This window comes from Hemibagrus wyckioides, linkage group LG27 (assembly GCF_019097595.1).
Source record: "Hemibagrus wyckioides isolate EC202008001 linkage group LG27, SWU_Hwy_1.0, whole genome shotgun sequence".
In the NCBI taxonomy this organism is placed as follows: Eukaryota; Metazoa; Chordata; class Actinopteri; order Siluriformes; family Bagridae; genus Hemibagrus; species Hemibagrus wyckioides.
The window spans coordinates 14,870,203-14,893,876 of NC_080736.1; the positions used below are offsets into that span (position 1 = coordinate 14,870,203).

Sequence of the window (23,674 nt, forward strand, 5' to 3'; positions counted from 1 at the left end):
GACTGCATTAAAAAACTACAGTGGTTGTGTTTTTTTATTGATTGATTGATTGATTGGTTGATTAGAGTAATGATAAAGCTTTATTTAACTAAAAAGGTTATAATTGAACATATTTCATATCAGGGGTAGCCAATAGTAACTTAGTAACTGCATAGAGAAGGCTTAGATTGATTGATTGATTGATTGATTGATTGATTGATTGATTGATTGATTGATGATAAAATGATTGAAACATTTTTGTGGTTTGTTGTCTGAGGGGTTGGTTGGTTGGTTGATTGGTTGGTTGGTAAAGTGATTGGATGTGTGGTTGGTTGGTTGATTGGTTGGTTGGTAAAGTGATTGGATGTGTGGTTGGTTGGTTGGTTGGTTGGTTAAGTGATTGGATGTGTGGTTGGTTGGTTGGTTAAGTGATTGGTTGTGTGATTGGATGCGTAGTTGGTTGGTTGGTTGGTTGGTTAATTCAATTCAAGGTGGTTGTTTTGTGAGTTGGTTGGTTTGAAAGGCTGAGTGGTTGAATGATTGGCTGGGTGGTAGGCTAATTTATTGATAGACCCGATATATAACAAACACCAAAATCCAGAGTGACCTACAAAAGTGCTCTGAAGTCTTTCAATGAATACATCAATATTGCAATGGCATGGCAAGGGCATCCGCTGTTACATGCTAACCTCACAACCATCTGCCCTGTTCTCTTTTCTGAACTTCCAGAATGAACAGTTGCATATACTGGAATCACCATTCAGGTCAGCGATTCACAAGCATAGCTCCAAGGGATCACATCTAAAAAAAAAAAAAACCAAGCTAACCAGTTTACAGAAACACATCACAACAAGCCCATTTTATTGTGATGTGCACAATAAAGATTTTATTGTCATTAAACTTATGTATATTAAGTCACAGGAAATAATAATGTCTTTGGAGTAATAAATATTACACCAAACCATATCCTACCATCTGAAAAGGTTTTTTCCAGACACTATTGCAGACATACCCTGCAGCTAGTTGTTTAAGAGAAAAAGCATTTACTATCAAAAAATAATTATTGAAAGCACAAGCATTTACATATATATGCACCACAACCACCAGGATACACCATGGTGCCATAAAAAAAAATGTCAAGGTAAACTGACATTTTATGCCCACTGTGAAACAATACTGCTTTACAGTATAATGCTGTTATAAGGCACTTCATCCTTACCAAGTTTAAAACAATATTTCCAGGTTAATCCAAATAAATTATTGCTAAAAGAGGTGGCCAATAACTTGTGGCTTTGACAAAGTTGGTCATTAAACCTCTTAATTTCTGGGAATTCTGCATGGAAGCAAAGTTTGCCTTTTTTTCTATTTAAATTTAAAAGCTTTTTTTCAACCAAATATGGGTTATAGGTTTACATTAGATATTCTTAATCCGGGCAAGATATTTGTATTATTTAGTTCATGCATGTAAACTATGAGTTTTCAAAACCTTCATAAGAAGTATTAGTGTGACAGTCAGCACTATCATTAGGTTTCAGAAAAAAGGACAGAAAAAACAATGCAGTTATAATGTTAGCATTCTTAGCCCTGACAATATCATATGTATTGATTTCCTATCATGTGGCATGTTATTTCATGTAACCAGCAGAGGGCAGTGCAGAATATCATTCTCGCTTGAAATGATTCCTTTAGCAACCCTTAAAAACCTTTTCTTCAGAAGAATAAAATGATTCAGAGCATTTACAAGCTTAAAATATCAGAAAACCGTTTTATGCAGTGGCACAAAATCCTGTTATTCACCAGACTTTATTCATCTCACCATGTGAATAAGTAAAACATCCCAGAGGAAAAAAAAATCTTCACACACTCTTCTGATGAAGAAGAAGCCCACAATGCACCACTCAGTTCTCTGCAGGAAACTAAAAACCAGCCATTGAGAACTGATTAAGGTGCTAGTTGAGTCATCTATAGGCAGATTAAAGGGGCTGCTCCATGGTCGTCCCCTCTGACCCATAGGCTTTAAGGCTTTGGGACACTAGGAAGATCATTCCAGTCTTTGAGGCAAATAGTGAAAACAATGAGCCTTTCAGGGATGACAAGAGTGAAAGAGGCCATGATGACTTCATTCAAATTCCTCACTCCTCTATGCAACCTCTAGACCTAATTCAGTTATGTGCCTGATAATAAGATACACCATGGCCTGGTGAAGGCATATAGACAAGAAATTAATTTTTGTTTTGTTTTTTATTGTGTGTCGTATGACAAAACTAATTCAATATCTATATTTATATCCCATGGAAAACATATCAAATCATCATAGTATATCTGCAATCTAAAACAAAAAAATATTGATTTTTGGTTGTAAAGACTGAAAAAGACCAGGTGGGGCCTCCATGGATCGATTAGATGCTTGATTAGATTGAGATCTGGGGAATTTGGAGGCCAAGTCAACACCTTTGTCATGTTCATCAAATCGTTCATGAACATTTTATGCATTATAGCAGGGCACATTATACTGCTGAAAGAGGCCACTGCCATTAGAAAATATTGTCATGAAGAGATTTACTTGATCTGCAGCAATGTTTAGGTAGGTGGTATGTGACAAATAACATCCACATGAATGTCAGGACCCAAGGTTTCCCAGCAGAACATTGCCCAGGGCAACACACTGCCTCTGGTGGTTTGCCTTCTTCATATAGTATATCCTGGTGTCAACTATTCCCTAGGTAAGAGACCCACACACTCCTGGCCATCCATATGGGGTCATCAGATGAGGCCATCTTCTTCCATTGCTTCATGGTTTAATTCTGATCCTCACAATCCCATTGTACTGTAGGTGCTTTCTGCAGTGACCAGGAGTCAGCATGGGCACTCAGTATCATAGCGAGCATTAACTTTATCAGCAGCTCTAGTGCAGGATCACACCAAATGGGCTTAATGGTTAGCATGTTGTGTGTGGAGTTTGCATGATGTCCTTGTGCTTTGGTGGTTTCCTCTGGATACTCTGGTTTCTTTGCTCAGTCCAAAGACATGTTTTGTAGGTTGATTGGCATCTCTAAATTGTCTGAAGTGTGTGAATGGTTGTGTGAATGTGCCTTATGCCCCAGGTCTCCTGGCTCCTCCAGGTTCTCTGAGACCCTGTGTAGGGTAAATGGTGCATAAAATTTATGGATGACTGGATAGATGGGTGTTCATATAGTTTCTAAAATCTGCACTGAGGAGCTCAGTGGATTTTTTTTTTTTTTCAAGCTTTTTTTAGGTCCCTGGTTTCAAAAGATTTGAAAATCCTTTTCTTAGAATTAATATATTATTATTATGTTATTATATTATTATTATTATTATTATTATTATTATTATTATTATTATTATTATTATTACTATTATTAGTAGTAGTATTGTTGTTGTTGTCTTTTCAAAATAAAAAAAATAAATAAAAATTCAAGGAAGCGTGGTGAGTGTGTATTCAGCAGTGTGTATTCAGAAGATACACTTGTGTGATTCTGTGATACTCTCCCACCTCCAGTAGAACAGTGTGAAAGACTTGAATAGACCAGAACAGAAGGCTGTCCGTGGAGTGCACTTCTTATCGCGACCGGTAAATTACACACTTCTAAAAGAGCGGGGCGCAAGAAACGTATCAGAGCCGGTGAACGTGGCTGATGTGTGTGATGTGAGCGCATTTCAGCTGAAGCATATCAGAGTATAAAAGGTAAGACCTGGGGGAGATTTATTTATATTTATACATATAACAAGTATATTCATATTGACTTGATATTTAATATTATAATAAATGTAGGTCATTTTGAAAGGGTGTACTTTTTAAGTGCGCACTTATTCCGCTTATTTGTAGTGCGCACTTCAGCTGCTATGTGGAAATTTTTCCATTTGCTTTTGACTTTTTCCAGTGTTTTTTTTTTTGTTATGGAGAAACGAAGGATCTGTTTCGTGCTCTTATGGGTTATTTTCAGTTGTAGCAAAGCAAACGACGATAAAAGTGTGGTCACAAAACTAAAACGAGCCATGAAAGTTATAAACGCGGGTGCCAAAACCCCGACAAAACAAACCAGTAACAGTCTGTGGTTCACTGGGTCTGTATCAACTTTGCATATCCCAGCTATGTTGCATATCTCATACTGGACCCAGCTCTACAGGGAATGGACAAGTTTTGATTGGATCTGAGCATTTTATGGCTTTTTAAGATAATCAAATGTTTTTGAAATTATTTTACGGAAAGGTTTTTGATAACTGGTTCATAAAGCAATATAGCAAGCTTATACTATTTAATTTAATCTGTTTTTTTTAAAGATCTCTCTAATGTTCAATATTTCAGTTAACTATATGAATTAACTAAAAATTGTTCCCTTTCGAGGGAACTGGACGCTGCGTCATTGCTCGACACTAATGGGAACACCTCCTCGCCGAAGCGCTGTGTGAAAACACGCCCATCTATTGGCTCAAGGAGGTCATGTGACGCAGGAAAGCGCTCCAGCAAGACTATAAATGGGCATCTACGTCACATCAGCGCTTGTGTATGATTTTATTTTTGTCTGTCTTGTCTATCAAGATTAGGAAAAAAGAATACACATATAAAAGCATTTAAAATGCCATCCAAACAATTAAAAAGATGTGAGCATGCATGTCTGCGCTATATTATGGCAGATCTGGAGGTGGTAACAAGCGCCGTGTCCAAACTTAGTTTTGACTGGCCTGATGAGCAGGCTAGCGTTGTACGCTCTAAACTTGATGATCGCTACCTGACAGCGGGCCTACCTAGGGTTGAAGAGACACTTTCTCTCCCCTCCCTCTGCAGTGTGGAGAAAGCCAGTACTGCCATCTAAGCCGTGTACACCTCTGTCAGCCCAAATTAACAAGCAGCAGGCCAGGCTGGTGCATCTCTGCACACCATGGTGTTCTTGCATGCGTACCAGGCCAACCTGCTCAAAGGGCCTGGACTACAGCGTCTTAACCCTGAGGTGGTAGCTGAAGTCCACCAAGCCACAGATCTCGCCACAAAGCTTATGGCCTGCACAACTGACTGTTCCATGGCTGACCTAGTTGTCATAGAGAGGCACTGGTGGCTCAATCTAACAAAGATAAAAGATGCTCCAATATTGCCTCATGTCCTGTTTGGCGATGCCGTTAACACTGTTGTTTTCAGGCATCCAGAGGCGAAAAAGGCTAGTGTTGCCACGTAAAAAGACAGGGCAGCCAGTCAGCATACTCAGGGTCAGGCGAGACAGAACCTGAGGTCAATCATCTCTGCCATGTGGGCCAAGAAGGAAACCTACGGTTCAGGGCTAAAGGGAGTTGGGACTCAGGGTCTAGGTCGGCCTTCCCCCCACTTTTGGGGATAGACAGCACTATTCTCCCCTGCCACCTATGGTGTTTCAGGGGCGAGTTGTGTCCACTACCACTCATTCTTTAGCTTCACTTCCATAGGTGGTCCCTGCCAGTACGCTGTTTCAGGGCACCAGACATGGCAGAGGCGCGTCCAGGCTCTCTCAGACCATCCAGCAGCATGGAAGATTCTACGGAATGTGCCTCAGTGGGTTCTGGACACCATAGAGAAAGGGTACAGAATCCAATTTGCCTGCCATCCAACCAGCACAGGGCAGGTTTCGTTCCTCAAGCAGGAACTGCAGTCCTTCTTGTACAAAGGGGCCATATAACATGTTCCGCTTCCTGAGGGAGACTTTTAGAATCTGTACTTTTTTGTACCCAAGGACAGAGACTGTGTCCAATTTTAGATCATACAGGTTCATACAGGTTCAAGATGTCAACACTTAAACTCTCAAATCAGTGTCTCAAATCAGATTCAAGGACTGGTTTGTGCTGATAGATCTGTACAATGCATAATTTCATATAAACATCCAGCCAGAGCACTGGAGATTCCTCAGGTTCACTTTTGGGGATGAGGCTGTAGAGACCATATTGAATGCTAGGGCTCTGTCCACGAGAACATTGTATGCTTTAAAATGGAGGCTATTTCGCCTCTGGTGTGACCAGCACCAACAGGACCTACCACTGTTCCATTGGTTTAGCGCTGGAATTCCTACAGACATGCCTCTCTTAGGGCTTAACACCCTCCACTTTAAAGGTGTATATGACAGCCATTGCTGCAAACCACGCACCAGTTTTAGGTGCTTTCCTTGGGAGGCACCATCTGGTCTCTTGATTTTTGCATGGTGCTAGAAGGCTGAAGCATTCCTGTAGAAGGGTCCTAGAGGGGCTGCTAGAAGCCCCCTTTGACCCCATGAACTCCGAGAAGTTTCTAAAGACGTCTCTCCTCTTAGCCTTGACATCTATAAAGAGAGTAGGGGACTTACAGGCTCTGTCAGCCTCCCCCTTCTATCTGGAGTTTGTTCCTTGTTATTTTGCATCCCAGGCCGGGATACATACATTGGAGTTCATTTCCCAGGCCTATGAGGTGAACAGCATGTCCTCACCTCTAGGTGTTAGGGCTTATTCTTCTAGGAGTATTGCCTTATCCTGTGACTTGGCTAAAGGTGTTCCACTTGCTGATATCCGTGTGGCGGCAGGCTGGTCCTCTCGGCACACTTTTATCAGATATTATAGCTTGGACTTGGACCCCACCCTGGGATGCCATGCTCTACGGGGCTGGTTGTTGTTCTGCTCCTGTAGCCAATAGATTGGTGTGTTTTCATAAAGAGCTAAAGACACCAATTCCGCAAAGAGGCATTCCCATAGCATCAAGCCATGATGCAGCATCTCATTCCCTTATGGCACAGGGTTACATATGTAACCTAGTGCAGTTTTTAAAGTTTAATTTTGTATTTATTTAAGATAAAGGTAAAAACACACCTATATTTTTCAGGTTTTCTCCAAACCCATAAAGACCTTTAATAAGTTGAAGTTGAAATGTGAACCAAAACAGCACATAAGATGTCATAATTTATAGGTCATGAACATTTCAGATTCTATCTAAAATGTAGCATCTGTCATGTGTTACAATATACAATATAGGTTAATCAATAAGATTTTTTTTTCAAGTAGTACACCTCAGAGCATCTACTGTAAATGGGAGTGATATTAGCTGCTTAGTAGTTTACGAATCTTCATTGACAGGTTTGCAGTAGAGATACAACTGAAGTAGGATGCTTGTGAATTAAAGTATCACACATATACACATATAAATCATTTCCCTTCTTTAACTGTCTACTGTATGGTCAAATCTCTGTAAGAAGCTGAAACCTGTATTCCACTATAGTAACTTTTGGCACTCTGGTCTTTTTCACACTGGTTAAATTATGACAGTGAATAAAGCAATGGTCAAATAGTGTAGATTAAGATGTAAACATTGAGAAAATATGATGAATTTATTCAGGGTTTGATGTAAATTGGATCCTCTTAGTTATATTTGCAATCCTGCTGTAGGTCCATGCTATATCTTTTCTAACATGCGTAAATATCACTTAATATATTTCAGTAATACCAATATGAAGCAAAGCTGGTACTGCTCCTCTTACACCATTTCAAAATCCCAATATAGTTCTATTTATTTGGTAATGGGTGCTATTTTCTCCTTAAATCCACCAGAGAGGGTCGTCTTTCCCTCGTAATCGTCTTTAATTTGTTTTAGCCTCTCTGGTGTTGGCCCAGTGGCTTTCCACATAGAGGATATTAAGTTCCGTATCTGGCATATTCAGCTTGTTAACGTTGGCCTCCGAGGAACATGATTAGGAAACTGAAGCAGAGAGCCAAACACTGATTATATTACAGACACACTCACAAAGCTTTCACAATACTAAACTGCATTTTCTGCATGTAGTTTTTATTCGATCATTTTTTACCAATGTTTGTTAATAAGGTCTAGGCCTGATTCTAATAAAGAAGATGAGACAATTTAGGGTTTTAATGCTCTGTGATTGAGAGTTGTGTATTCGCACCTTGCTCACCATAAGCTCCAGAGCCAGTACAATCCTGAGCAAGATAAAATCAGTTCCCCAAGATACATATATGAATGAATGAGTTAAGGGATCCAACACTGGCCCTCTGGTTGTTCTGTTTTTAGAACACAACATCACTAAATACAGATACTGATACTGTATTTATAAGGCAACACTTACTGTGAAATTACAAGCGCCCCAACATCTATTTGAAAAAGTTTGCAAAGAAATGTATTACTGTCTTACATTCCATTGTCTTTCTTTCCCCACTGTTCTGTTCCACTGTCTTATGTCCCACTGTCTCACATTCCAATGTCTTATGTTTCACTGTCTCACATTCAAATGTCTTATGTTTCACTGTCTTACATTCCAATGTCTTATGTTTCACTGTCTTACATTCCAATGTCTTATGTTCCACTTTCTCACATTCTACTGTCCTATGTCCCACTGTCTCACATTCCAATGTCTTATGTTTCACTGTCTCACATTCAAATGTCTTATGTTTCACTGTCTCACATTCCAATGTCTTATGTTCCACTGTCTCACATTCCACTGTCTTACATTCATCTGTCTCAAATTCCTTTGTCTTTCCTTTCACTGTCTTAAGTTCCACAGTCTTAAGTTCCCGTCTTAAGTTCCACTGTCTCACAATCCACTGTCCTACATTCCCCTATCTTATGTTACACTTTCTCACATTCCACTATCTCAAATTCCTCTGTCTTTCATGCCACTGTCTTACTTCCATGTTACAGTACAGTAAGATATATACACGCCAAGTGTGTGCATCAAGACAGGGCTCGCTTTGAACAAAACCAAAAAAAGGTGAAGTTGTTACTTTCATATGACGTTTGACAGGACTGTTTATTCTCCACACACATCTGCATCCAACTGAACATCTGGATTGAAAGGCACTATTTGTTTTTTTATTTTTGATTTGATTTCAGTGGTTTACTCCAGTAACCTGGCTTAAACTGTTTCTACCACACTGCTGTACATTTCATTCCAGGGTTTTCGGGGAATAGTCAAATAAAAAGCTGGAAGATTGTAGACCATGCCCACTTTAGGTTTAAATCTAAATATGAAAACAAACACAAAGTACTTTGGGTATAGAGCTCCTGATATTTCGTGAGACTGGCCTCCTCTCATTGCTTACTGAACGCTAATCCAAACTAGGGCTGCTTTCTGCTGGTGATCATTAGAGTTGATGGTGATTTATGTAAGTGTCGAGCGTGTTTGCAGCATAACTGCACATGTACATACAATTTCTTCACATGTAATACAAATATTTTCTAATGTGTATGTTTGGTCACTTAGCTTTGCCTGATGTAGAGCAGGCTGCTTTGTGGATTCAGTAGACAATAAGCATGCATAGCACATGACCATGAGGTAATAACGGTGATTATTGGCTAAGTGGATGTTGCCACTCGTACACTCAACATATATATTATCACATGCCTATTTATAACATCAGTTGGTAACTGCCTAAGGTAAAGGGGCATGGGGCGTGTTAGTTAGCATGTTAGCACACCCCCTTTACTGGGTACGCCACATAATACAAGATTATAAATAAATAGGTATAAAAAACATGCTGATTTAACAAATTTAACAAGGAAGAAATATCTTCGACTGTTCATAGCCTCCAATAACAGGAACCTGTTTCATGAATCTGCTACAATATTAAATGAAACAATAAATTGATAAAAAGTGTGTCATTAGTAATCATTGCAACAAATTGCTGTATAGGTATTGTATAAAACTTATAGGTTTATAGAAAGTTGAAAGATTGCATTTATTGCCGCAATATGCTGTGCTTATAACAAACCTTCTCTTATATTCTGAGGCAGAATTAAGAGTTTGGATCCTTGAGTTATTTTTGGGAAGGGACTTGCACTGGCTGTAAATAAATAAGTGACACCTTGGAAGGTACTTGGTGTGTTTGGAAACGCTGACTCATTTAAATCTCTGTTTTATGACATAGTTACTCCTCGACTTGTATAAATCATCAGCACAGTCAGCAAGCGACCTTGTAGACTTTCCAACTCCGAATTACCATTTAAAAGGCCTTTTTTATGGCCGCTATTTATTTCAAAGTTCTTGGCAGGCTGTTTAGTGTTTTTTAGGCCCGTCGAGTGGAATTCATCGTGTCAGACGTGTGTTTGTATTCCAAGGATTTAAACAAACGCTCAAATTTATGGCTGGTTATTGATGACATCGCTGGGTTGGCTAACAATGCATGCAAAACGACAAGAGTAGAGCGGAAATGAAGCAGGGCTGTGTTCCAGTGAGCAAAACTTTATGACCCTTTAGTTTCATGAGACACATTTGTACTGAAGTGTTGTGTTAAGGTAGAGAAGAGCTTCAAACCCAGAAACAAAATATCATACAAATATTAGACAAGGGAATAAAAAATATTACTAATGTTGGCCAAGCAATTCTGTTTCATTCAATAGTTTTTCATTTTTATTAGGGACGTGTACAGTATACGTGCATAAATCACGTCCTATCCCCCATCATGTGACGAATTTTCTGATTTATATTCAGTGTTACAACCATAAGACAAAAACAGGCCATAATGTTTCTAAGTAGTGTGTGTTCATCTGTGTGTTCTCCAGAGGTGTCTCTGGTCTCTAATAATTAAAAAAAAGCTTTGCTTATGGAAGGTCCAATAGGGAAGCATAATACACCGAGCTCTTGTTTTCAACTCCACAGCTACACTGCTGTGAAACTATTAATAAAAAGCTACACTTTTTCATGCCACCTTGTCGCTGATTATATTCCTAGATCAGTGCAACCCGTCATGTTGTCTCCCATACTCTAGTTCCAGAGTCCGGTTTGTTTTTAAGGGTGAAGACATAAACGCATTATTTGAATATAAATGTTTAATAATGTATATGTAATACTTGCAGATTTGACTGATTTGACATTCTATCCTTTTCTAGGAAAACAGATGCTTGGATATTAGCACTCATCATGGAGGGCTTACACTGTGAGCCATGTCAAATCAGGGGGGTCAAAACCAAAGTACACAAAGAAGCAGAGGCTTTGGAAGAGCGCCCTCTCCCTTCTGAGACCTGGAGCAACAATTCAAATAAGGCTACTGGACCAGGACAGAATTCTGAATTTTTCCATTCTTCAGAAGTGGTTGTTGAAGACTCCACTATTTCTCTTCCTTTCTCAGAAACTTTGTTGGGTTTAATTGTGAAAATGCCAGCATCCTTGCAAACCGTGTGCTGTGGTGGTAGTCCAGTGCTGCAGCCAGTCGAGGTGCAACTGGCAGGGGACGTAGAACCTCAAACAATAACCACATCTATAATTACACCTCCACCAGGCTGTCTCACTCTACCACTAATCTTTGATCAGCCACAGGTGCAGTATTTAAACCCTCTGTCTTCATGTCCAATCAGTGAACACACACAGAACCTTCCCCATACCCTGCTGCAGAATAATGGACTCTCTCAGAATCTGTCATTGCCGATGGGTCAGTCTCATAGTTGTGAAGGGAAGTCTGAGAACACTGCCATGTACAGCTCTGAATTCATAGCTGCTTTACAACAATTGATTCCATTCCTTAGAAATTACAGTTCCCCACCTAGTCGAGGGAGTACTTCATTTCATGCCTTTGGTACAGGTTTCATTCCACCAGAAAGCACTTTGTCACACCTCTATACTGGTTCACCACCAGTTTCCCTGCTCCCTCCTGCCACCTTGCTGGTGCCCTTTCCATTTGTTGTTCCTTTGCCAGTGCCTCTACCTATACCAATCCCAATCCCACTCTTCCCAGACTCTGGTTGCCTCTCTAGAGCAGGCCATACCAATAAAACAAGCAAAAGCACCCAGACAGAAGACATTCCAGTTTGCACCCACAACAGAACGACTGGCTATGACTTCCTGCAGTCACCAACACAATCTCTCCTTCCAGTTTCTCAGGAAGAAGTGCTTGACCTCTCAGTTAAGGTTACGCCAACTCAAACAAAGCAAGAAGTCCAGTTCCATTGGGATCATGTTCTGGACCTTTCTGTGGCTAACAAATCATGCCTTGACACCAAACTAAAACATCATGGAAGGAATTCAAGGAAAGAAGAATCAGCGAAGCTGATTCTGCCAATGAAGCGTTCACCAACTCTAGCCAACTGTTACTCTGATGTGGCATTTAGCATGCAATACAAACGGCCAACAGAGAAGCAGTATGCAAATTATGCCTTAAAGTATTCTGACCAAAATGGCAGAGTCATGACTCCAAAGCACATACCAAGAGTCACCAAGGATGCCTCGGTCAGGTTTTGTGAGCAACTAATACAGCCACCACATGGACATGTCTCAAAGAAAAGAATAGTCAAGCAGAAGAGAGTGAACTCTCAGAATATTAACATTTCTCCAATCAAGAAACAGCATTTAATGACATTTCATCCCAGCAAGTAGATTCCTGATTGAGATAATGTATTGAGTTTTTGCAGGATCATTCTTTAAATGATCCTTCTTCTTTACACCCTGGCTGCATTGGTGGTCAGGCTACTTCATTTTAGCACTGATCTCAGATCAGCCATATTTAAGCTTAACCGAATCTGAATGAGTTGGAAAGTTGGAATAGTTTGAAAGAGTGTGTTATTTTATAATAACAACAAGGCTGTATTAGACGAATTTATTGTCCCTGACCACCTCAGAAGTCCTTGTTAGCTTTAAAAAATCAGGAGTGGATGTTACATAATAAAATATGAAAATATCTTGAGCTCATGTTAACCACCAAGCGTACAATGGAACCAGAAACAAAAACTCATTTCCAAGCTTTAGGACTCATTTCTGCAGCACTACTTTTACTTGTATTACTAACTTCTTCACTTGGTATTAACTCCTAAATTTGCATGTTTAGAATAGCTGTAATCAATATGAAAGGTTTTTCTCAATCATTAGAGATGGTCCTTGTTAAAGGCTTTGGTTAATAATCAATACATTGTACACCAGGAGTAAAACAAAGCATAAGCAATATCGTTAAGAAATTTTATTTTAGAAATGTGTACTGGAAAATGGCTATATGAGGTCAAACATAAACCCTCTTTTCAAGTTTTGTTCCAGTAAAATATATGAAAAAAAATGTGACCTTTTGTTTTTTTTTTTTAAATTTGAGCAATTTATGCAAATTGTAGTATAAAAATCACTGAAAACTTGAACCTGAGAAGAACAGAAATGTAGGGATGCCCTAAGAGCTAAACCGATGAACTAACAACACACATATAAAAGTATACAAATCTTTTTTTTTTTTTTTTTTTTAAGTAAAGCAGCATTGTGCTCATTAAGACTGAAATAGCATCAAAACACAGAAATATGAAACTGTATGCAACACAAAAAAGGCAAGAGATCACTTAAATATCAAATAAAATGTCTGGAATCAGATTATTGTGACTTGATTGTGAAACAATCCGTTCAAGTCACACGTGAAATGCGAGTGGAATCAGTGTCTCATCGTTGTTTTGCCCCTCGTATGAATTTATAGTTAAGCAGAAGAGGTAGCAGAAGAGAATTTCAGCTCGCCATCGTTGTGCATATTATTTTGTGTTTACATTTCTCTGCTGAAAAATTCACAACCTAGGAGAATTTTTTTTTAATAAGAAATGAATTCATTTTTAATTTTAACAAGTGGTATTCTATCTATAATAAGACCAACAAAGAGCTCTTATGTGTCTCTGATGAGTATCTATTTAACGTTGTGTAGATCATATAACTTGTATACAGACATTTACATGATTTGTTGAAATGATGGTGTGGATATAACAAGTGGATGTATAACAGAAAAAGCAAAAACACTGGCATCCTGAGGAGTGATAAATTAAAGAGGAGGGAAATGCACTCATTCCAGTAACTGATTTGTGCCTTTTCACTTTATATTCTATTTTATATGATGAAAAATGGATAGCTGCCTTGTAGATTTTGGCTTGCGATGAGGTTTTGTTGCGATAAAAGTGTAGGACATTTGTTTCGATATACTTATAGTATGGTTTTAGTGGTTATTTTATAAACAGCCTTTTTTGGTGTTTCTTTGTTCACAAATAAAAGAGCATGTAAATCTTTCTACTCAATAATACATGATGGTTCATTACCTCCGGTGTTGTTTGGTTGTTTTTCTTTCTTTCTTTTTTTTAATGACTATTGAAACTGGGGAAAGGAAACAGGGGGGTTATGGGGGGAGTACAGTGTCAGCATGGTTCCGACATAAACAAAGAAATCCTTTGGGATTCAGCTTAGTCCAGCTGCTGAATAGTTCCTGCATTGTTCCTTCTCACAAAAGGAGGTGCTGAGGTCGGTAGTGGCAGTGTTTAAACCCGCATTTGTATCTAAGATGATCCCTATAACAAAATTAGTCTAGTGAGAGGAGCGTTTTGTCCGCCCTGCTGTCTAAAAGACTCTTTGATGACAATTTTGGCTCTCGTGCTTCGCTTGTCGGTTTGCTTAGTTTTATGATTGTTGTTGCTGGTTATTTCCGATACACGGATTTGGTATCTACGTCAGCTCTGAGTAAATCCATCTTCAGGTCCTTGTCCGGTTGTGGAGGTGTGCGAGGGGACATCGTGCTCTCAGATGTGCGCTTGGATGCCCCCTGATGGAGGCCGTGTGTATCGGCGGAGCTCGAGTGAAGCCGGCTACAGTTTGCCCTGTTTAAGTTTTTCGATATGATGGCACAGTTTGAGTGCAGGACCCAGCTTCAGGCCCATGTACTTCATGATCATGTCACTTCGCAGCAGCATTAAAGCCTTGCCGTCGATCTCCTGCAAGCAGAACGAAAAGGACTATATAACTAGTGTTTTTTTATGCAGTCTTACACAGTTCTTTGTTTAGAAAAGTAAGTTCATATCATAAGTTTAAACGGCGCTTACATGCTTCCTGAAGAGTTCAGCGTGTGGCCCTAAGGCCTGCGGGTCTGCATCCCGCACAAACTGCATCACTTCCTCTATGCTCCATGAGGACGGGCTCCTGTTCGATGTCTCTCGCTCAGCTGTCTGGTGATCTGGACCGGTTGTAGAGCTGGCAGCTGAACACACACACACACACACACACGCTCTATGAGTATTGTTCCACTTGTACTAAATATTAAAATAAATCTATAAAAATGCTACACTGCATTGGTTTCAATTACATCAGTATGGCTTCTGTACTCTATGATATCATGTTTAATATTATCAGATCATCCTCCTTCAGTTTGTGCCAATTTGTTTTACTGAAGATGATCTCACACCCACACACACACAGCAGGACAAAGTATCTATCTTTAGTATATAAAAGGGATTATTAAATATTTTTAGTCTTTGGCCCTAGCTTTTCTGAACCTTTTATGCACTACGCAATGCCATTAAAAAGCCACACTTAACTGACATCTCATAATCATCAAAAATAAATGTTTGTAAAGCCAAGCTCTCTTACATAGCGTACCTTCCACTCGTCTGAGCATGCGTGTGTTGGCCAGCTCAGATGGGTTGGAGGTGACGCGGCGCAGAGGAGGCTGCTGGGGTGAGTAGTGTGGGCTGGTCCCGGCTGGATTACGATGCTCGGTTGTAGTGCGCTGCGCAGGAGGCCGAGACGGTGCGGAACTGGTGTCCATGGGCTCTTCAGAGAAATGCTGCTCGGCAGAGCCGCCATTTTCTGAGGGGAGTGTTTCTGCTGAGAGGAAGCAGTGATAGAGGGGACATAGAATGTAATCAAATTCAAATTCAAATTTTATTCATCACATACAAAATCATACACAGTACAATACAAGTATTTATTTAGTATTAAGTATGTATTTACAGACTCCAGTGTAAAATGGTAGCTTGCTAAAGCCAAATAAAAATCTACCAGGCTCACAAGACAGCTGAACTACATACACCCACAACACTCTATAAAAGGCTCATAGAGAGCTGAAAACCCCAAAATGACCTCTAAATGGACCTCTAAATCACCACCTGAACATGGCACACACCAAATCTTCCAGTAAAGTAGCTCGTCCACTGCAGCATGTCTGGACACACACTAGCCTTTTCTCCTGTTATAGGGGTGCCATGACTTTCCTTTCTTATTTGTTTTCACTGCTGGACATTTTGTTGGATTGCTAACGACAGTAACACCTCAATTATACAATATGAAACCGAGGCACATGACTGTTTCATGACTGTGGGACTTAAACAGAAGTCAGGAGCTCTGGTAGTAAAATGGAAAACAACAAACAGCAGTGTTTTGGGGATTATTACATACACACACACACACACCACTGAAAAAAAAATAAAGAAAAAACACCCAAATCGAAGGCTGTCAAAGGTCTTACAACGTCTATGGCACTTAATTAGGTAACAATGTGGGTGCTTTAATGAAGCGTCGGGGTGAGGGGGAGGGGCTGAGCGAGGGATTTGAAACGGATGAATACTGAGGCACTCGTCGCTTAATGAGGGAAAGAAGAGAGGCGGCGAACTCTTGCCACGGGCTTTTCAGATGCAGCAGCAGGAAACACTCAATCCTGCCAATTAACTTGAATGCTAATGCAAAATACTGTAAGAGGCACTGGGGTGTGAGGCCAAAAACAGTGTTCTGTTTTGAAGCTGTGAGGTTTAACTGCGTCTCCGTGATATAGAGCAACACTGCTCTGAAAACCTGTACTGAACAGTTGCAGCATTAACAGAAGGAAGTGTCAGTGAAATGTAGTGGTTTAACTCAGTTAGTAAAGCAAATAAAATTTGGTGGCTTGTTAGCGGGACACTGCACCAACAGAACGCTTATAAATAAACACATAAATAAATAATCCTATAAATGTCTAGTATAGTATAGTGGATGTCATTCCTACAGAAGTGTGTCTTAACAATCGGTCAATAATCTTTGCTTGCTAGAACATTCTTTAGTTAAATTCATGAAACCCTTACTTTCTTTTTTACTACATCATTTATTATCAGCTAAAACTTTGTTAATTGGTGCTTACATGCACTTCCACCTCGCACAGACAGAGGCCACTAATTTCCATACTTCATGAATCCTCTAGTTAACTAAACAGAATGGTGGTGTAGTGGACCACGTGGCCGCATCACAACCCTAACATTTCAGTTTCCAACCTCAATTCCTCACCAAGTGAAGTTATATATAATAATATTTTTATTAATCATCATAGCTGTTCAAAAACAGGTAAAACAAACTGCATCGAAATCCTGACATGCTGTCACATGGAAGCAACAATTTAAACCAACTGGGATTCATTCACTGGAAGCCAAAATCAACCAATGAAACAGGTGGATTCAGGTGTGGCTCCTGCTAGATATGAATGAAAACCTGAAAACCCTTTATTGGAATCGAACAGGAGTCACACCTGAGTGCACCTGTGTAATCAGTCGATCTCGGCTTTTCAGTAGACTCAGGTGTGGTTTCTGCTTGATCCGAATGGAAACCGGCAGCCACACTGCCTCTCTGTGAAAAAGACTGAACACCACTGTTTTCACAGACTGCTTTCACAAAAACAGGCACTAATCTGACATCTTTCTTTATCCATGACAATTATTTTTATAAGGAAACCATTCCCTGATCTGTAGAGTCTATAGGAAGGCATTCAGCTTCCGTGTAACCAAGAAAGATGTCACCAATCGTGTCGACCCTGCCATCGAACCAAGGAGGTGTCATAAAGAGTGTCCCCTTCACTGAGCTCATGAGCAGGACATGCTGACATGCTAATGATGGCTGAAATGCTGCTCTGAAAAGATTTAGAAACTTTTTTAAGCATACAGTTTGCCTGTTTAAACTGATTTTAATTACTCCTGCTTGATTAACCATCATTTTTGGTAATGTCATTAATAATTTAAACCACTTCTGAACCAACCAGGATTGTGCCATATTTAAAAAAAATTTGGACTTACAAGAGCAGGTCCAAAATCAGGATGAGATGTTTACAGCTTTATTACTGCCTGCACTTTTTTTTTTTTTTTACTAAACTCTAAAACAGTATTTCTTAAAAGCTCCAGACATAGATCTCTCTCTCAGTCCTCAGACAAATAAAGCCAGTGTGTGTGTGTGTGTGTGTGTGTGTGTACCTTCTGAAGGGTGTGTGTCTGTTCTGGGTGGGTTGGTGGGAGTAGGAGTGCTGTAGTTGGAGGAGTCTCTGGTGAAGCGTCTGCTGCCTCGCACTATAGATAACGCTTCTGACGTCTCTTCCTTCACTGCAAGATGAAAAACAGAACATATTGGCGATAAAGCAACATTCTGTAAGACAATACAAACATTTTTTTCAAATGTACAATATGTTTTCCAGTTTTCCAGAGGTAAAGCTATAAGATCTGCAATGTAATAACAGAATATTGCTAATTCATTATCACATAAACATGCAGGATGGAGCCATGCAGCTCTCTCGCTCATGTACACCGTCACGTACCTGACTTGCTCCTGTCGTAGTTGTTGTGCGAGTTAGCGGTGAGGGGACTGAACGGCTGGCTGCTGAACAGGTTGTCTGACTGCAAATGGTGACACAGGGTCTCGAGGAAGCGCAGCACAAATGAAGCGCTGGAGGCTCGAGGTAGCTTAACGTAGTGGATCCCACCTTCCGAACGAACTGAGAAAGTGGGAAAGAAGCATACAATGCCATGAAGAGAGACAGAGGACATTATTTCATTACAGCCCAGGTTATAGGTATGTAATTACTGGTTACTAGCTGGTTGAGTGCATTACTGACATATATTTATTTAATGGTTATAGATGATAAAGAGTATAGATCAGAGCAAATTTCAACAATTCCAACTTCAGCAATTTCAACTGCCTTTACATTACATCAGATTAAAGATACCTACACTCACCATCCACTTTAATAGGAACACCTGTACATTTTTGCAGTGATCTGATCAGCCAATCATGAGACAGACGCCCAATGCATAAAATCATGTGGCTCCAGATCAACAGCTTGAGTAAATGTTCACATCAAACACCAGAATGAGGAAATCTCTGTGACTGTAAACGCTAGAGACTGTTTTGTGCGAAAATCCCAGGAGATTTCTGAAATATTCAAAGCAGCCCATCTGGCACCAACAACAATGCTGCGTTTAATCTCACAGAGATCAGGGATCAGACTTTTCCTTCATTCTGATGTTTGACATGAAGATGACCTGAAGCTCTTGATGTGTGTCTGCAAGGTTTTTATGCATCGTGATGCTGCAGCATGATTGGCTGGTTGTAAAACCACATTAATGAGAAGGTGTACAGGGGTTACTAATAAAGTAGACAGTGACTGTAAGTGCTGTTAGAGAATCAGTGTCTTTGATAGATGAAAGTACACTTAATACAATAACAATCATTTCACACTACAGTACAGACCACATAATAGGTTTATTGCTGCTCTATTATTATTATTATTATTATCATTATTATTATAGTGTAGTATATTATACTACTCTATGCAAACTAAGCTGCACCACACAAAAGACCCTAGTGTAACTGTTTAGTTGGTCGTTTTACCACATGGTTTCCAGTTTGACTCTGCGATGCTCTTAGAGCCTCACAAATACATGAGCAGCTCAGGCCAGACTGGAGCGAATCATTTCGAGTGTGTAATGTCAATTTATTTACTGGCATGTAATAAGGTGGAGGTGGGAGAAACTGAGGAAGAACTTGAAAAGACCTGAATGAGAACATCGGAGATATGAAACTAAACCTCGACAGTGATGCTGCCACTGCGCTTCCCCATCCTCCCCTTTCTTCCCCATGCAAATAGGCTTCTTTGGAAATATAATTTGAATTTTACTGATGTAGATCAATCTGTATAACGTATATTTACATGTATACAAAGTATCAGACCTCTAACAAAATTTGGAATGAATTTGTGTATTTCCAATAAAATGGAGATTCCTTTGTCACTATTCCCAGTCAGAGGGTTTGGCTAAATTAAGGAAGCAGACCATCACAACAGATGGCCACACCAACACACACACACACACACACACACACACACATGTATACGCTCCCCCTGAGAGGAGCCCCAGTCTAATGCTCCTAACCAGGTTACACACAATGTCATACTTGATTACCATCAGTGACGCCCAGACAGGCTTCCTTTCATGAACATGCCGTGAGCTGCTTCACTTTATAAGATTTCTCTTATTAATTTGTATGGACACACAAGCTTTCCCAAATCTCATATCGGCGCAGACAAGCAGGCAATATTATCTAAAGTAATATAGTCGTATTTCATACACGCACAGGTTTGGCGGTGTACAAGGACGGGGGTTCGAAATGTGGCTCCACACAACTATATTGCAAGACTTCAGATTTAATTATGGGTTTCACACACACACACACACACTCCTACCTCGTATGATCTCTCCGCCATCTGACTGAGACTGCAGGAAGCTGAAGAGTGTTTTGGGCTGGTAGGCGCAGTCTACGCATGCTTGTACGGCGTGCTGCAGCACCGTGTTGACCGGGCCTGGTCCGAAATGATCTGGCAGCTGCAGCATCAGCTTTCGGTCGAGATGTGGTCCACACTCGCCGTGCTTGTTCACGTACACGCACACTAGAAAAGAGAATGCTCGGCTGTGAGAACTCGTATTGGTGAGAATTCCAGTAGCAGCTAAGTGAAAACCACACTGGATTTAGCTCATAATTATAAGAACATTCCTAAATAACTGCTGTTTTAGTAAGAAAGAAAGGTTCCACCTCCCATGTAAACAGTCCTAAAGGTCATATTGATTAACACCAGGGGCAGCAGCTCTGTGGTGCACAGTGTGCTTACTGCACCTAATCGCAAAGGGCTTTCATCTTAGAAGTGCTGGGAAACCCGCTGAAACGGTTGCCCGTGGTAACCAATCCCATACACTACAGATGCAGCAGGTTTACAATCCAAAGATTCGTTCATTACTAATGCTCATACTTTCACACCAGGTATATTCAAATTTAAGGGAGTTTCATACATTGAGCCAATTGTTTATGGTTCTACATCTGACACATTCTAAGCCTTATTGTTGTCGTCAAAGTGAGCAATTAAATACAATTCTCCCCATGCATTATCTTTATGGCACTCTAAATCTTTAAGAGTGCAACTTATTCCTCCTTTATTCCTTGGGAAAAATTAGTGTAACAGATTTCCATAAAGCATGATGAACTCAGACATATAAAAGAGACAAGATGTTACCGGTGGACAAAACTCCCGAGTCTTTGGTCATCTGGAGACTGGAGAGTCGGCTGTCTGACACGGATGAGGACAGAGACGGGCTGGACAGAGGAGTGAGGACTCGAGGTTTCCTCTGAGGAGACGAGCAGAGAGAAAACAGCGTCAATGGGCAGCACAGGCTTGGGGTTGACCGTCACTGAGCTGCAGCTACAATTAGGAGTCTGTTTGACTAGCGTTAGTCCCCTGTGCTGTGCTTAATGAAGCGTTCAGAAGGAAATGATTCTTTACGGTGAATAAACACTGCATTTGGTTAATGCCTCCTGACATTCTAACCAACATTTACGCTCATTAGCAAGAAGATAAACCCGTTCCAGAGCTGTGATTTCACTCGTCGGTTATAAAATTAATTGAAAAGATGTTGGGTTAGCTAGTGCTATGAATGAACCTTCCTGTAATTTTCACTCGTATCAGATAGGCTTAAAATGGCTATACTTTTGATATGTTACATAGAAAATATTCTTTCTCTTCGTAGATGTTTTATTTTTTACATATTTTGGTTTTTAATATGCAGTTATGTGGACAATTCTGTATACCCCAAAAACACCTTCCTTCATTATCTAAGGTGCCATAACAGCACAAGTATGTTATTAGTATGTTATTATTAGATACAATTACAACAACAATTAATAATCTAACATGTGAACTGTTATCCTCTGTTATTTGTTGATAAATTCTCACATAGACTTTCCTTCAATCACGCAGAAACTTTGCATGTTTTCGTCATGTCATTCCTGATTGATGAACATTTACGACACGTAAATGACCTTTAACCCTCCCGTGACTCCTACCTTGCTGCCAGGTTTGGGTCCTCTCTTTTTGTGCAGCCGTGGCTCCAGGTGATCATGCCCGGTGCTCTTGTTGGTGCCGCTCGGCGATTGTGTCTGGCCATTCTGTATGGCTTTCAGCATGGCGATGGTCTGGCTCTTGGGCCGGCGGCCCCGCACACCCTTCCTGACGGGCAGTGGGGGCAGCGGGTGAGGAAGCTGGTATGGGGATTGCATGGAGCAGCGCCACGACCGGGACGACGACAGAGACGGAACCAGGCTCTTGGGGAGAGGGACTGCAGTTAGGAAAAGATGTCAAATTAGCCATGAATAAATACATATATACTGTACACACACACACAACATAGTACACGTGAAAATGTACAATTTAACACTACATTCAAACGTATTGATCCGAAAGTGTTACTCACTGATATTTATGGAAAGAAATGTCCAGTGTCAGCACTTTGTAACAGTTTGTAGCAAGACATAACAAGCTGTGTATTGTTTCTGTCTTAATAACTTAATAAGATAAATAACAGAGGTTTATTATTTTATTATAGCCACAGAATCATAAGTGTAGACTCAAGTTTTAAAAGTACACATGATGCTCATTAGTCTCTTGTGCTGTGGGTGATAGCAGTTGCATCACATGACTCTGTTGTTGTTTCCTGTCACCACATTGTTTGCATTATGGAAGAGGAAAAGACTTGATTCCTTTCACAATTTAGTCACTCAGTGCATTTCTCTGTTCTTTGCTCTCTGCATATTATAACAGTCATGTTATAGCCTTGTAACACGTTATGGGCGAGCAACACGTTTCATTATCCCCGAAGACTGCTGCTAACTCTGATCACCTAACACACAGGCACGTTGTGGGGGTTTTCCACACCCTGATGGTGTGTATTACATCAAAATCAACTCATCGGCAAAAAGACAAGTTTCACACGGTTTACTGTGTCTGGGACACTATAAGCTATAAGATCAACTTAAAAAAAGCTAAACTGCATGGGTTTACTGATCTTATCACCAAATAATTTCTCTTTTTGTTTAATTTTCAAACAAAGCTTCAGTTGTTGTGAATCGTTTTGAACACACTGTAGGGCCAAGTAGTAAATAAAAAAAAGATTCATTAAAGGGAAACGTGAAAATGGAATGTGAAGGAAATGTGACTGTGGAGGAAATCCGGTGTCTAAAATCCAGGCGATTGTTTATCTTAAATTCATCAAAGCCTTCCGCGAAAAGGACTGATGATAAAATATTAATCTCGGCTCCGTGCTTTCTGCCAGCGCTAATCAAACAACTTTGATGCCTTCAGTTCCTTTCCTTTTTGGTCCACGTCCACACACACACACAACGTTGGCCGGCTGAGGATCAGATATCTGCAATTCAAAGTGTCAACCAATCCATCAATGAAAGGTGCAAAATGGCACAAGGAAAAGCTTTGTGGAAAACACACAAAAGCACCCTTTCCTCCTCCACCCCCCTTCTCTCTCTCTCTCTCTCTCTCTCGATGCTTTCTCTCCTTTATTGGCTCTGTACACCGCATCACAAATGAGATCAGATAAAGTGCTCATATTTCAGCGAGGCTGAAAGGGCGTCTAGCCTCCCTAAGTACATCTGGGAGCGTTCGTAGGGCGCCACACATGATCACCTCCCCTGAGCTTCGCTCCAGGAGAAAATAAAAGGGAGGGAGAGAAAGTGGATGAAGAATAGGTGAGTGTGTTTGCTCTTGTTCAAAGGGCCAAGTTCATCCAGGGAACACGTGAGTGCACAATTCAAAGGGGTTGTACTTACTATTAGAGCAGAGACATCCATTTATTCTTCTCAGCACTGTTAATTCTTTAATCAATAGAAATATAAGTAGATAGCTCAAG

The 23,674-nt window shown here is 40.2% G+C and overlaps 2 protein-coding genes across 5 annotated transcripts in view; one reads left to right on the forward strand and one right to left on the reverse strand.

Annotated features, from left to right (window-relative positions):
* The first annotated feature begins 3,528 nt into the window (after positions 1–3,528).
* On the forward strand, positions 3,529–13,193 carry si:ch211-161f7.2 (retinoic acid-induced protein 2). Its single transcript, XM_058382209.1, has 2 exons — positions 3,529–3,685; positions 10,823–13,193. Exon 2 carries the CDS (start codon positions 10,854–10,856, stop codon positions 12,300–12,302), a length of 1,449 nt encoding a protein of 482 aa, XP_058238192.1. The 5' UTR covers positions 3,529–3,685; positions 10,823–10,853; the 3' UTR covers positions 12,303–13,193.
* The window catches only part of scml2 (Scm polycomb group protein like 2), a 29,889-nt gene continuing 19,137 nt past the window's right edge, over positions 12,923–23,674 (reverse strand). For 2 of the 4 annotated variants that reach the window (XM_058382204.1, XM_058382205.1), the window contains 8 exons: positions 21,822–22,093; positions 20,995–21,106; positions 20,173–20,376; positions 18,250–18,426; positions 17,912–18,037; positions 15,294–15,530; positions 14,750–14,904; positions 12,923–14,641 (listed from right to left, as the gene is read on the reverse strand). In XM_058382204.1, coding sequence (XP_058238187.1) covers positions 14,516–14,641; positions 14,750–14,904; positions 15,294–15,530; positions 17,912–18,037; positions 18,250–18,426; positions 20,173–20,376; positions 20,995–21,106; positions 21,822–22,093 — 1,409 coding nt within the window. In that variant the 3' untranslated portion in view covers positions 12,923–14,515. The remainder of the gene's footprint in view (positions 14,642–14,749; positions 14,905–15,293; positions 15,531–17,911; positions 18,038–18,249; positions 18,427–20,172; positions 20,377–20,994; positions 21,107–21,821; positions 22,094–23,674) is intronic. The other 2 variants (XM_058382206.1, XM_058382208.1) reach the window with 2 other exon arrangements.